Consider the following 15854-nt stretch of genomic DNA (forward strand, 5'->3'; position numbering starts at 1 on the left):
AATGATAGAGTAACATCAGAATTCTAGAATTTAAAAGCCAGACATCAGAGAAAAAGATCACACACTTACAGTAGGTAGGCGGTGCCTGACTGTAACTTCGCCCCTTCCCAGAAGCAGTCCAAAGGTGTAATAATTAAGCAAGGGTATAAATACTCTATGATCTGTCCAAGTTAAAAAGAATAGGCCATGCATTAGGCACAGAGCATTGGGGTGGTTTTTGAGAATTTTTGAGAACCGTTTTGCAAAAAAAAAAAGAAAATATACCTGATCCATGTAACCTGTTTCTGTAATAAGTTCTCCAGATTTGTAACACAAATGTTCCAATTTCCATTGCCTGTTAAAATAAAAAGCAGAAACAAATATTTCTCATTGTAATAAAGGATATCAGTTGAAAACAAGAAGTGAACATATAGAAAGAACCACAATTTCTATCACTTTTAAGTATCTGTCAAAACTCAGAGCTTTTGCCAAGAAGGGACTCCACAGCTTGCTTTAATGAATAGATGATACGCAACTGTAATTAACATGTGGGGTGTTTATGTAAATGAATGCCACCAAAGTATTTGAAAAGTCTTGTTTTCTTAAGTGTTCTCCCAATAATCTTGTTTACACCATTAAATCTACTTTTCTACATACATTAATGAAACAACTTTAGGGCAGATAATTCAGAGTAGAATTATCACAAATTAAAAAAAGTGGGGACTAATTAGTAATAAGGCTTAAATGTATTAACATATATTCAGGAGGGAAAATACTACAGACATTTTCTACTGGCAGATAAAAACCTTATTAACAACAGTGTTCAAAATGAACTTTCCTCTCTTAACCATGAATGCTGTCAACAACACTTTTGAGGTAGATTGGTTTCATACTTTATTTTACAGTCTGGTTCCATAGAAATGATGTTAGATATACTGATCAACAATGATGTCTATTATCTATCATCTATTACCAGAGTTCTGTTATCTACAGAAGAGTGTCTCTGAATATATTAACTAAATCTAGCTCGAAAAAAGAGGAAATCTGGAAAGGGTGGGGATGGGAAATCCAAGAGAAGAAAAAATAAAAATAAAAACTCCCTCTAACTGCTCTTTTTTTCTGGTCTCCTTTTTGTCTCGTTCACTGGTCACCCAGAGGAGCCGTCTAGGCTTTGTCCTTTTCCCTGTGGACCCTTCCCACCCATGGCTCAGAGCCCTGCTGAAATGCAACCTTCCCTCTAAGCTTCTTTGGACTAGTGAGTGCTACTGCAAATGATCCCTTTCACAAACCCTTGGCACTGCAGGTCGCATCTCCTGATTGGCACCTGGAGCCCCCGGGGCTGCCTGTGGTCTGTACCCATGTCCTTTCCCTAACTGCACTGCCAGCCCCCAAGAGCAGGGCCCAGGTTATCCATCCATCTGTCCATCCTCCCACCCTCACCACAGACGTGTATGCTTACATTTTAATTCCACTCAGCTTCAGCACAGACTGTTTAGCATGAGTAGATTCTCAATATCACTTGATGGATGAACTCATTTACACTTGCTTGAGAAGGGCATGTCTGTGCATTAGAAAAACCACCCGGCTTGCAGCCAAAAGAAGGGGCTTGAAATCTTCCTCTGCTCTTTAATAACTGTCTGAACCTGGACAAATACTTACCTAAAAAATGAGATGGACTGAACTAGGTATTCTTTAAAGCTTGCTCCAATGCATGAATGTTCTCTGGTTGCATCTCAGCCTAAGAGTGTAATTTCACTGGGCAGATGCTCACATCTCCTTAGGTGCTTAAGTAACAAGCCCCCTCATGGTAGGTCTTAGATAAGAATGCGTGGGGCATGCTCAGTGGCCCTGGGACACCCTTGTGCAGGCTACTACGGGGCCTCCACTTACAAACTTGGAGGCTGCTTCCCTTACAGGCGGGAGGACTGTGTGTTAAAGGGGTGCTGTCCAGTCAACCCTGCCTGCCTAACCCCACTATGATGCTTCCTCACGTGCTCTAAGGCCCCTTGTACATACTTGAACAGGTACAGCTGTTCTTGTCCTTGGGGTCCCCTGCAGGCTACAGAACACACATGGTCATAAATCAGCTCACAGATGAGGAGACTAGGGTATGCCCAAGATCTGGGACCTGTTCCAGCTCAGCCTGGGGCCCAAATTCTGTCTCCAGCTAGCTGGGTCTTGGAGTCAACCAAACGGAGGCCGTGGTGACTGGAGGTGACAGCAGAGCCAAGGACAGATTTCAGTCCATTCTCTCACCTCATTCTCCCTGGCCACTGAAGGTGTCTACACTGCCACTTCCTCACCTTTCCTGTGAAAAATACATAAGTCATACTTGCCAGCCACTCAGTTAAGAGGTGTTTGCAAGCCTGGGGGAAGAGGAAGAGGATTAGGTAAATGCCAACTCAGTGGTTCCCTGGGAACTGGTTTCAGTGGCAGTCACCTCAGCAGTTGGAAGAGAATATCCAGTTTAAACTAATTGATCCAGACAGTTGGTTAATCTGAGTGGCTGCCCTTATCTAACTGCTAGGATGGAAGAATGTACAAGACTGGTCCCTGTCCTAAATAACTCAGTGTAGATAGAAAAGAAAAAGAATGGTTTTGTTCCAAAACACTTCCTATGCTTTTACTATGTTCACAGCATCATTAAATTGGTGATGCTGAAGCAGAATATCTTGTAAAGCTGTGTGTGAGTCAGCCCTGTTCTGCCCACCCTTTAGCAGGAATTCACCACAGTGGCTCATCCCCTGTTCACTTCATGGCACACACCAATGATCAGCATCTGTAGTGAATACAAAGTATCCAGACATAATTTCTTTTTCTTTCCTTTTCTCATTCTAAGTTGACTAAAGGCAATTCAAAATGTAACTTCCAAAAATATCTTAAGCAATGAAATGTCTTCGAATGGGTGTATAGCCACCCAAAAGGCTCAGAGGATAATGTCCACTCAGGTATAGTGTGTGCCAAGATGGTTACTGGAAGCACATTATAAAGTAACATTACCAAACTCTACAGACAAATCAAGATGTTAAAAAAATCATCATTAGAAGACTCTGAACTGACACTCCTGGCATGTTTCCAAGGCAGCTTCAATTACTAAAATGAAGAAGCCCCCCAGCAGCCTCTGCCCACTGCTTTACCTGTTGTACATATACACGTGGACTCGGCTGGCCTGGAGCGCAGAGTCCAGGTGCTGTCGCAGCGCCTCCGTGGTCAGGACGTCAGCATCTTCTTCCTTTGGGGTCTGAATCATGAGCTGAGGATTGAACATAGCTTCTTCTCCAATCTTCTGGCGCGTATAATTTAATTCACGACTTACGCGTCCACCAACTGACAAACACGTACAAGTTTGTTAGAACAGGGACTTCCCTGCAACTTTGCATCGTTACCGCATGAGAGGCACAGGACCCCTGGCAAGGGAACTCTGCTCATGAAAATGTGGGGCTGTCGTTGGGGCGCTAACATTCACTTGATTGTTATTACTGGCAATGTTAACTTCACCAAACACAGGAAGTACTCTCTGAACCAGTGAATGGCTCCCTTGCCTGTCACGCAAACCTAAGGCATGCCTGCTTTGTGCACCTTCTAATATGCCATAGGAATAAAGGGGGAGAGGAAGGAAATCTGAGACCGAATACCCCATACAGTTTCTTTGACTTGTTATGAACAATGTGCCCTGATGGTACATTTCAAGATAAATGGCTTCAATTTACACTCTTCTTCTAAATGGTCTGGCAAAGGTAACAAGGATATGTATCCCCCTGTCAAAAAAGAAACAAGGAAAAGAGGCAAATGTGTGCCCAGCACAAAACTTGCCAGAAGACAACTCGTGATTCCCATCAGAGGCACACTGGGAAATCCCACTTGAGTGAGAACTGTATTAGCCGGTAGAGTCCTGGGACCTGGCTCTGTCAGACGTACCTGGGCAGTGTTCAGAAAACACAGGAGCCAGGTTGAGCTGCCTGGGAGCAGGCAACCCTTGTTTAGAAAGCTGCCCAGGTGAGTCTGACCAGCTGTGGAAGCCAGAACCCCTGCCCCTATGCCAGCTCTCCAGTAGACAGGCTTGAAGCGCAAGGGGCAGGTTGGCACTGCAAACTGTGTTTTTGTCCTGCATTCTTCCCTCAGGTCCTAGGTTGTATATCTCAATTATGGTTTTAGAACAAGCCAAGCTCAAAATCCTGCACCTGCGTGGGAGGGGTGGCAGGAAGTGAGCTTCGTTTCCCAAAAAGGCCAGGTGTGTGGGGACCGAGCAGTCCAGGGAGAACCCAAGAGGGTGCTTTGATTCAATTCGGTCAAGGGAAAGGGGCTGGAGGGGAAGGGGCAGCGAAGAGGGGATCCTAGAGACCCTCCCCACCCCCCTGGCCCCGCCACCACCACCACACATAATTCAAGGTCAGCATGGGAGTCTGAATAGTTTCCAAAGGCACTGATCATTGGACTGTTTATTGAAAAGCAAGCCTTCAGCTACAGTTTAGAAAGATTCTTTAGAGATCATCATATGCTTTCCCACGAGGAGAAACCCTTTTTCAAGTTTAGTATTCAAGGACATAAACATTTGGTTTGTGCAAGTAAATAAGTACTGGGAATGGTGGGCTGTTTAGTTCTCTTGGCATATTTTATAAACAAGGGGGCATGCCAAAAAGCAAATAACGCCCTCATCAGGAAACTAGCCCAGATTCGCACACTGGCAGGGTCATCTGCACAGGTTCACACAGATGGCCAAGGCCACCTGGAACTCCATTAGGTGGTGAGTGGAACACACTGTAGGTGTGGCAGGGGAGAGGAGGAGGCAAATGTGGGGGTGGGGGTGGGGAACAATTTGTAACAGGATTAAGTTACATCACAGCCACACCAACTTCTCCTGAAGCTCTGCTGAAGCTGCCTGCAGGCAGGCTCTGGCTCCTCTTGGCAGGAGACCCCATGCATTATTTCCAGCAATTAGCTAGTGACCTGATACAGGTTCAGTGAGCATTCTCTAAAGATAGAAAAGCTACTGTAGTCTAAAAAGCCAGTTATTAGTCTAGCAATCACTTCTGAAAAGCTTACAGAGCTGCACATCAAGGAGCTCCAAATAGCCATTTGGAAAAAAAGCTCAACCCAATCTTTTCTGGCTGTATGATATCAATGCCCACACATATAGACCTTTTCTATTTCCACCTGCCTTTCTCAAGCATTGGCATAGCACATCATTTCTCATTCTGCCTATGAAGTCACACTTCCTTTACCTTTACTGAAGCTTAAAACTTTGGGTGAATTAAAACCATGAAGTAAAAACAAACAAACAACAGCGAGATAGGACTACAGACCCTGCCCACCTGCCCTGAGCAGAGCAGCTGCCAGTAACTATGACCATCGAGGTGATGACCCGAGAGGAGCGCACACAACATGGACAGCACATGCAAGGCGAGAACTCATGACGCTCCTCCAGGCTAGCCTCATGGTGGACCGAGTCTTCATCCAGGGGCTTTCAGAAAGGGTGCTACTGCCTGCAAGCTACCAACTGTACCTCAGGGCCCCAGAGCGTCACCTTTTCAGATGTTTTAAAGATGTCTATTGAAATAAGTGCATATATTTTAACAGAAGTGTGTATCTGTCTCTGAAACTGAAAACCTTTTGCTCTTCCTTCTCTTTGTTCTAGTGACAAATACGAGTGTTTTGCTAATGTGACACCAGTTTCAACCAAGATGATCATCCTAAGTAGCTCAAGCAGCTGGAAGACCGTTAATTCTCAAGTTTCCTCAAACCCCAACACTGCCCTCCAATCTTGAGTACTGTGAATTCCATTTATCATGACATGTTACATGGATGTATTTTACATACCATGTCATCTTATTTTTAACCAAGTATGAATGTTGTTGCAAAACTATTCAGTAACTTAAAAAAAGCTTAGTTGACATTCACTGTATTTGACAGGTAGTCGTAATATAATTCATTTAGCCAGTGAGCATTTGGGGGTTCATGTCACATGCTAAGCAATGGAGTGCTATGGTGGGTGAGACCAGCAAGTTCTTGGCTCCAAGAAGCTTGCTGGCCAGTGAAGCAAACAGGCAATAGACAATCATGCTTGTTAGAACAAGTACCATGGGAGAAATGAAGATGCTGAAGACTTGTGAGTTCCTGGGTGGTGGGGAAAAGGAAGGCCACGTCAGACAGAGCTGCCAGGGAAGAAGACCTAAGCGGAAGCATTGTTTGTACTGACTTTGAAAGGCTGGAGGAACAGTGTTCTGGGTGGAGGAACCAGCAGTTCAGAGCCCTTAGGTTAGGACTGCTCCAGGAGAGAAGGGAGGTGAGCATGGCTGGAACTTGGTGAGGCCGTAATTACATCATCCACACCGTTGCAATGGTAGATTCAGTCCCTGCTCAGGTACAGCTGTGTCACAAGCTTCATGACATTCATACCACCCATGGCGCTCTGCACCTACCTACCAGAAACAGAAACCCCTCTGGGCAGACCGATTTTATGGACTTGCCTGACTTGCTACCCCAGCAAATGCCTCTCCTAAACCCCAGCTGGGTAGCCCAGAGCTGTTCCTTATCTTGCTAGTCTTCCTTACCATGTGCGCCAGGGTGAAGCTCTGCTCTCAGGAAGCCCCAAAGAACCCATGTCAGGTGATTCAAAGAACAGGTGTGCTCTGGGGAAATGGTTTTCGCTCTTTTCTTTGCCATTTTCAAGGTCAAAGTTCTTCCTTATTATTTAAAAAATAACCTAATGTTCATGAAATACTGCATAGACATTTCTGATCACTATGCAGAATGAATTGTAAGATCCAGTATCTGTAATGTAGATGCAGGTACACTACAATGGTGTGAACAGCCGTTACTGCTGTGTGCTGATTTATGGATAATATTCACCCATTTCTCTGCTTGGGGCTTATCGCAATTTCCTAAGTTTTCCACAATGAACGCAGATAATTAAATACTTCCATGTGACCAAAAAAAAGTGAAAGCTACTTGGTGGGGATCTGAATTGAAAGCAAGCTCAGTGCAAAAATAATCTGCCCTCCCATCATATTCTGAAGTCCTCTCACATTCCTTTCCTTCTGACAATGCAGCAGCTCTAATAAGAGAATGACAGCCCATCTTCTTGAACAAGGCTCAGGAGAAATATCATCCCAGGAACACAACAGCCTTGTGTACTCATGTGTGCAAAGTCTAATATATACTTTTATATGCAAAGCCCTGTCACAGGCACTATTTACGTATTTATAAATATTTTGCTTGCTCCCCTCACCCCATCAAGTTGGGGCAAGCTGCACTGCATGGAAGAATGAGGGTCAGAAGACCTGGGTTCCAGATCCCAGCCCCACCTCTTGCTGCACTGAGATCTGGGACAAGACCCTGATACAGATGAGCTGCAGTAATCTTTCCTGTTAAATGGGATACACATACTACTAGGAACCTCATAGAGTGGGGTGAAGACTGACAACACATGTGAAATTTCCCCAACTTTTACCTAGAAGCTGAGCAGGCACCTGTTCATTTATTCACTATCACAAGGCATGTACCATCACCCTCATTTTTCAGAGGGGGAAAAGTCACTGCAAAGTTTGGATGACTTGCCCAAGATCACCCAGCTGATGGTAGACAGAACCCACCCTTTAACCCTGAGTCCACCCGCCTTTTGAGAGCCCTGTGGCTTCTGAGCATTAGGTGAGGACAGGAGCCTAGGTCAATTCCACATTTCAGACTGTATTAAGCTCACAACTGGAGCTTTTAGAATGCAAAGTATCATGCAGGACAAGCACTGGTGTTTTCTTTAAAGGACAGCCTTGCCTCCCAGATTTTTCACCGCCACTGAAGAGAGAGTTTTTTTTCACTAGAGCCCCATGGGCAGCAGGGGACAGGCCCCCACTTTCCTTCTGGTTCCCAGAGGGGCCTGTTTTAGAGGGGAAGAGAGATGAGGGCACACAGAAAAGGAGAGGCCCTATGCCTCTCTACCTGCAAATTCTACCACCTTCTCCAGAAATCTGAGGCTTAGGCCAATCATTTGAAAGAGCTGGATAGAAAGCATCACTTCTTCAAAGATGGTCTTGATCAAACTCTGCTAATCCCTTCCTCCCCAAATCAAACCAAGGATGGTTTTCCAAGGTGAAGAGGGGCCAGCATGGGTGGGAGACCGTCTCCCAGGGGTGTGCACCTCTGGGCCAATGTTATCTCAATTCAGGGTAGACCAGAGATGTCCTCGGCACAGCCTTGCACCCTGAACTCAATCAAGGCCTGCAGCATTCATGCAAAAAGCTTTCAGGAAAATCTCATTATGATCCACATACAGATGACCTGAGGGACCAACCAAAGTGTTTTTCCCAGCAAAGTCCAAGTCCTTTCAGGGCGGCACCGCCCACTGCCCGTACTCCCTATGCGCACACTCAGTGTGTCAGAGGAATAAATGAACAGCCTTGACACAGAGCCTTGGGAACAGGCAGTCATCTGTGTAAGATATTAATTCTCCCCGAGGCCTCGAAAAGTCAATCAGTCAAAACAAATGACCCTTTCAGCCTGAAAAGTACCCACTCAGAGTCCAATTAGGAAAATGGGGTCTGTGCATATGCACAGAGAGTATTTGCGTTTGATTAATTCTGTGAATCATCTAACAGCCTCCAGAGAGATTTCTTTTCCCCTTTAGCTCCATCCGTCAGGTCCTTCTTTCAGTGTTGTGATTTGTTACTGTGAGAGTAAAAAAGTACAAATCTCGAACAGGGTGTAGCTGCAAAGTTATTAGCATGGGCTCATTTCCTAAACTGAAAAAAAGAAGATTCTGTAATTTGGGACATTGGCTGAAATCTGGGCTGTGAGTCTGAGTCACCCTTCCACCTACCCTCTTTTATTCATGACTAGCCTGCTGCTGCTCAGGCTTCTGGGCTGCTTTTTCTCCCTGTGGGACTTTGGCCTGGCTGGGAAAAGGCTAGAATCACAGGTGAGCCCAGTGAGATGAAAGGCATAGAAGTAAGACAAGAGCAGGACACCTCCTTACACCTCCTCAGAGGCAGTGCAGGGCGATGAGGAGGGTCGCTCAGCAGAAACAGGAGGTTTCGAGCCCCCACACCAGCTGTTTGAGGAGCCATCTGTTACCGCCCGGGGTGCTGCCTCTGAATGGCTTCCCCTGAAGCTGTCCGTGCGCCCTGTCGGACACGATCAGGTCAGCCCAGGACTCAGCCCACACTGGACCTGCTGCCTGCCATGGCTCCCACCCTGGTGCTTCCTGTAGGGCCACCAGCTTCCAGGGTGACTGCATCTGTTGGGAGCCCTATTCTCCACCGGCTGCTGGCTGTCGTGGCAAATGGGGCTGTGGTCAACTCTGCCTGAGGCAGGCTGAATGAGGCTCTGTCCCTGAAATATCCCAGGTCTGCCATGATTTCACCTGAAAGTGTAAAAGCCACAAGCTATAGACAGATGCAAACCCTACTCCCATCCTTCTGCAGGGGCCGAACAAGCCTGGGAGGCTGACATACAGCGGCATGCTGAGCCAGGCAGCAGAACGTAGGGACCAGGCACAGCATGCTGATATGGAGTTCTGAGTTTCTAGTTAAGGCCTTCCAAAGTCTCCACTAAAATAATAAAGCAGAAAATAACCCAACAATGAAAACGAGTGTCTGTCTGGCAGTGGGCGTGGGCTCTCTGTTGCAGTGTTCAGGCTGGTGCACTGCATCAAGCCCAGTCCCCTTTTCCCAGCTTCCATTGGGCTGACATCACCACCTCTCCACTCTGAACAGTCTTCTTGCCATTACGCAGCCTGTGCCCTTTTCACTGGCCTCCCGACTGAGCACACACATTGGGAGAAGACAATGCAAGTCCCCCCTTTGCACACAGGCTCCCTGGCCCCTGTGGAACATCATGCAGGTCCAATTTATCTCCCACACCCCTCCTTCCCTCTGCATATGTGCAGGGACATGCACATCACTGGGGGCCACGCTCATGATTTTGTTGCCATCAGGATTAGCTGGATTAGGGGCTGATGCATAAGGACCCCCTGGTGCTGTGAGGAAGTTTCATCACCGGGTCAGCGTGGTGTGAATTGTATTCTGTCACCACCAACACTCCCCACAGCCACCAACTGAAAAAGGTGGGGGTTGGCAACATCAAGCACAAAATGCATGAACTTGTCATAGGAATAAATTCCTGCCTCAGGCATTTCCAAGGAAGGAGCCCTTCCCGGCTGTTTACTCTTTTCTTACCAAAAAGAATTTAGTGGGTCTCATGATAGTGGTGGTAAGTGGTGGTAAGCATAGCTGCCACAGAAAAATACAAAGAAACTTCTAGCCCTTTGCTAAAACCAGCCAAGCAGTGTGGGCAGGAAGTCACACTGCTGGAGCCTTATATTATGTTCAATGCCAACACCTCCACCACGGTCTCCTGAATCCCATTCTTCTAAAGCACAGACACCAGCTCATCCAGGGGGGATTCCTCCATTTAATCTGAAGGAAGACCACATGGGCAAGAATAGTGGAGGGAATGGTGTGAGGCAGGGTGGGGGAAGAGTCTAGGAAAAAAACAAAAGCAAGGATTCTGACTCCTTTTACAAATTTTGTGACTGAAAATTTTCCTCCCTGGAAATCATCTGGCCCATTCCCCTCCTACTCAAACCCTGCTCCTGGCCGCCACTCCTGGGGACCCCGCAGTCAACACAATTTGCTGAGAAAGTAATGGGGTTTCTGCAAGTGTGTGCATGTGTGCGTGTTTTACAGAATGGTCCCTCTTGCACAGAACCGAGCTGTTCAATCAAAGCCGGATCTGTTATACTTCTTTCTCTTCTGTTTGGCGTATTCACCAACTAGAGAAAAGGAGGTAAGCTTTGGCGGCCCTGACCTGCAGCTGGAACACAATACTTTCGCACAGCCCTGCCGACCCCTGACATAAATTTTACACCGCAGCTGGCATTTACACACTCAGCATTACCATATGTATAGCTGTTCGGGGCTAATTATGCTAATCACCTGTCTAACTCGCTGCTGCGAAAAATGGTTGTATTTGGCAGTCCAGTGCCTGCCAATGCGGCTTACTGTGTGGCTGAAATGTACATTCAGACAGCCCTGAATGGCAAGATTTTTCCACGTTGCTGGCTACATTCAGGCCTCAGAAAAATTTATTCAAGTCAACTGGTTTCGGTCCGCAACAAAAAAGTTACGAGAAAAAAGTGAGTGTGTTCTTGCCCTAACATTCTGGATCTGCTTGCAAGCAAAATGATAAATCAATTGGTGTGGGGAACAAAAAGGGAGAGAGATTTCTTTTAGGAGCCATGTGAAACTGTAGCCTATTAAAAAAAAAAAAGGAAAAAAAAAAGGGTCATCCTATTCCCCAAATCTCTAGAAAGAGCAGTTAATAGATATTTAGTCCTAATCCCAGGACTCTCAAATTGCAAGCTCTGTTTGCAATTAAGCAAGGTATTAAATAAACATGAGCGATATTTTTCTGGATTATGCGTGGACTAAAATGATGGAATTGAAGTTACCATTTTTTTAACTTACTACAATAATGAATGAACCTCATGGGGAAAAAATCAGGTGAGAAGAGAGAAATATTTCTGAGGCAACTAGGGAAAATTCTTCTGTTATTTTCGCTCTTTGACAGCTCTATTTAAAAAGACACTGTATAATATTTATGTCTAATTTTGTGAAGTTTTCTGGGTTCCCCTCTAAAGGAGCAAAAGAAGGCAAGGAATAGGGGTGGGTAAGACGGGAGAATTTAAAAAAGAAAAAAAAGTGGTGGGGAAGTGTGAGAGAGTGTATCAAGAAGTATACATTATCCTTAAACTCAAAATTTCTGTTTTTATCATCACTGTTTCTTAAAGCAATATTCTCAGATTGCTAAAGAATGGATTTCTTAAATGGAGATATTATTGCAGGTTTTTAAAAAACAATTACCCAAACTCAACTTGAAACCCTATTTCCTAATGCACAAAATACCCTTATATTCATTTTTTAAAACACTGAATTCAGTCCATTTAAGGACTACTTGCTTGGCATTAGATTATTGGATGCACAGATAACATCTGGGCTGCCATGTCCCTGAACTGCCTTGCAGCACTGCGAAGCATGTTCTATCAAAGGGGTGGCCCCAAGTGCCCAGCTACTTTTTGACCTCCAAAGGATCATTATTAGACTCTTTACTTAAATGGAGTAGCTGGGAACAAGCTGCAAAGTTGGGCTCCCCTCCAGCACTATGAAACACCAGAGCAGTGTTGTGATAAATCGGTTTGCACACCAGAGGTGCATCAACCCAGCAGGCGTTCTCAGACACTGGGAGGCAAGGGTGGCCGTGAAGGAAGCTGGCCTCTCCCAGCCTTGCGTCACTCACCTTCCGACTGAATTCTCACAGTGATGGGATCAAAGTGTGATGCTCACAGCTGCTACCCTGAAGACAAAAGCTTTCTTCCTATCAGCTTCCCACCCAATTCTGTTTAACATTTGATAAACTTATCTGACCCAGTGAAGCAACATTATCCAAGCCACATCTTGCTCTCTTTGGCATCCCAACACAAGTCATTTTCTGGGCCAGTCCAAAGTACTAATTCATCCAGGTTTCTGCACTTCCAAATCTTGATGGCGCAGCCAAAAACAGATGACAGGACCACTACTGTGCTCAGGGCGAGCGGAGGCCTTTCCCCTCTGCCCCTCCCAGCTACCCGCGCTTCTTCAACAGGAGATGGACCACCCTGCCTCATGGCACAGCGCAGTGTTTACATTGCAGTACTTGACTGTGTAATACATCTGGCATTTTTGGGCAGGATTCCTGAGCTAGGGGCCAGAAGCCCTTAAGCAATGATTTAAGGGGGAAAAAAATCATACACACTGACTTAACAAAGTCCAGCTCCAGAAGGTGTTCCTTTTGCCTACTTTTGTACATGTTTCATCAGTGACTGAAAACTATCCTGGTGGATAAATTGGGGAAATCTACTGTTTTCTTTCCAGTTATTCTAACAACAATAAAGAAAGCTGTGCTATGGCATGGAGCCTCGCTTCTCACTAGCCTCACCTTCCTAGGCAGTGGGGCTCTGGGACCCACAAGCAGCATGAACTTCTTAGGCCAACTCACACCTGCGTTTTTCTGGATGAGAAATGAGGTCCTGCCACCATATTATAAATCTCTCCAACACTAGACTTGTCATTCATCAGCAGGTACTGGACTGCCCAGCAATGACACAGTTTCCTAACACATGACAGCTGTTTTTCCAACTATGCTCTGAACCGAAATACAACAGGACAGTCTGTTGAAGGTACTGAAGACAGGATGCATCTCTCTGTAAAGCAAACTCCTAAAAATCCTTGCAACCCTCAAGCAGTGTGTCAGTGGGAACACTACTGTTTCAGAAAGCTGATTATTTCTGTCAAACCTAAAGATACACATAGAAAAACTGCAATATTATAAAGAAAAAAACAACCTTAAATGCAATTTAAGAGAAAAAAAGTCTAGTATATGTTATTATAAAGCACCCAAATTCAGAGAACAAGCAATAAAAGTGTTCATATTTCGATGACCCTGCTGACATCTGTGTAACCAAGGAAGGTTCCCTTTGAGAAAATCCCAAGCATCCTTCCCGTGAACTGCCACTGGTGCCTTCGTGAGCAAAGCCCTGTGCTCTCTGGGCCCCTCCTGTGGGTGGCCATCGGATGCTGTGGACTGTGGGCCAACGTGTGGATAATCTGTCCGTGCCCATGTCAATCCAAGCTCCGTGCTCCTTTGGCTCTGGTGGGCATTCTGTCTACGGAAAGCCTGAAGTAGAGAGCCTGTGGCGGGGTGCTGTGGCTTGCACTTCACCCACCATCTCCAAAGTGATAAGTGGCCCAATGCTTCCATGTTCACACAGCACATTAAGCAGAGGGGACCAAGACACATTTCACACTCTGCTTGTCCACGGATCTAAGGTTACTTGGAAAGTCAGTAAAAATGTCAGCATTTTTCAACAGGGAGGCACAGCTTCTGCTGACAAGACCCTGTAGAAGAGCAGTCTTGGAACCAACTCTCAGCGAGGTAAGAACCCCAAGGATGCAAACAGCAATTCTGTGTCTAGTATCTATCTCCCGCAGCTGGTTTGAAATAATACACTTCCTAATTCCCACCTGTCAGTTTATGATTAACTAGATTTACTACCATTTCAGACTTCACACCAGTAACTCCAGAGATCCAGTGGGAGGAAGTGATTTGGGCACTTAGTAGGTGGGTGGAAGGAAGGTGTGGGGTCGGGGGAGGAGAAGAGGTTCTGGCAGCCAGTGAGGGGCAAAGGAGAGCCTATCATGGCAATACAGTCAGAGGGTATGGCGGCGACTGCTTAGGGATGTCTCACATAGCTGGAATTCCCTAAACTTTCTTTTTTTTGTGCTGAGTTAAAATGCTGTATTTCTGCAAAATGGCCCCTATTACATCTGGTCTCTTTGAAAATAATTTTAAAATATTTTCATATTTATTTTAAAAGCCAAAAAAATAAAACCCCAAAACACAAAACCCTTTTGAAGTCAACCTCCCCACACACCCATTAGAAAAGACTGCTCTTCAGTGGCTAAATCTGGGTAGACAGATTGCCAGCATGAAGGGGTATGGACAGAAAGGCAGCCCCTTCTGCTGCAGAACTGTGGCCCCCAATCTGAGACCAGGGCAGACCACTTGCGGCTCGGCCCAAGTGGGGTGGACACAGCTCCAGGGGTCATGGGGAGGTCAGCTCTCAAGGAGAAATCCCAATGAAATATAAACACGGCATTGTGGAAACCAGACAAATCTCCCCTAGCCCATCAGCCAGCGTTAATCTCGCCATCAGCTGTGGTGCATAATCCAAACAAATGGATCCGGCGGTTCATACATCTGGAAGCTGTCATCTTCTGAGGCCTCCAAGCGGCATTACATGTATCTGAGGCGCCCCATCTCCCAACCTGGCTTCTAGACTTGTGGGAGGGTCAAGAGTGGCAGCAGGAGACAGATGTGGAGGACTCAGAGGGTCAGTTGCCCTGGGGAGAGGGCACTGAGGCTGTGTGATATTCTTAAAGCAATTATTGTTGGGTGTTAATTTTTCAGTCATTTTCCCCCAGGTATGAAAGAAACGCCATACCTGCTTCCATCTGTGAGTGTGTGCCCATTATTACAATTGAATCAATAACTACCTAATAACGTATTCTTAATTTTTAAGAATAATTTTTAAGTGCATAGGGAACCAAGGAGCTGCATTTCATTCTGTCTTTCTGTCCCTTGTGAAATGCACCCAAATTGACAGCCCTGAAAGTCACAAATGGGTAATAGCCTTGGAAAGAGCAGTAAAAGCAGAGCCCACATGGCCTTTCTGGCAGACATGCCTCTGTCCCTCTGGTCCTGCTGCGGGAGGGCACCTGGGGAAAAGTGGTTTGTGACAGCAACATCTGGAGAACAAGACCACCAAGGAGCTCAAGCCCTACACAGGCTTCTGAAAGGAGCTGTTATTTCAACATGAACTAGTCCAGTGATGTCTTTTATTGCTTTACACAGTTATCTTCATGCTAAAAACCTGCAGCCTATTGAAATGCAACAAGATTTCTCTGCAAAATTAAGTTACCCAAAGGGGGAAAAAGGCATTCAGATATAAGCTTTTTCTTTCTCCCTGTCCCCACCACTCTCAACTTGTCACGGTGCCTTCTATTTGATATTTAACATAATTCTAAGAGAAGTAAAAAGCTTAATTGCTAGCACACAAAAAATGAGTTTCTTGGGTCAGTAAATGCAGGGCATGGGTGGGAGAGCTATCTCCTTAAGCAAAAAACTTATTTGCACTCTGGTAAATGCATTTGCAGCCCCATCTCCATCACATTAAGGCTTCCCATCTACATGGCATGGATGGGTCTTCCAATCAGAATCTATTAACTAAGGAAATGATTCTCCATTGGGCCGGTTTTGTGCATTCCACCCCCCTACCCCGCCCACAA

General features: G+C 45.7%; 1 protein-coding gene across 8 annotated transcripts in view; it reads right to left on the reverse strand.

Moving 5' to 3' along the window:
- PTCH1 (patched 1) overlaps positions 1–15854 on the reverse strand; it is a 66097-nt gene that overhangs the window by 35309 nt on the left and 14934 nt on the right. For 7 of the 8 annotated variants that reach the window (XM_036991167.2, XM_036991166.2, XM_073228780.1 and 4 more), the window contains 3 exons: positions 3117–3306; positions 265–334; positions 70–161 (listed from right to left, as the gene is read on the reverse strand). In XM_036991167.2, coding sequence (XP_036847062.2) covers positions 70–161; positions 265–334; positions 3117–3306 — 352 coding nt within the window. Of the gene's footprint in view, positions 1–69; positions 162–264; positions 335–3116; positions 3307–15854 lie in introns of those variants that run through there. The other variant, XM_073228782.1, reaches the window with a different exon arrangement.

Source organism: Manis javanica, chromosome 2, assembly GCF_040802235.1.
Source record: "Manis javanica isolate MJ-LG chromosome 2, MJ_LKY, whole genome shotgun sequence".
NCBI classification, from domain to species: Eukaryota; Metazoa; Chordata; class Mammalia; order Pholidota; family Manidae; genus Manis; species Manis javanica.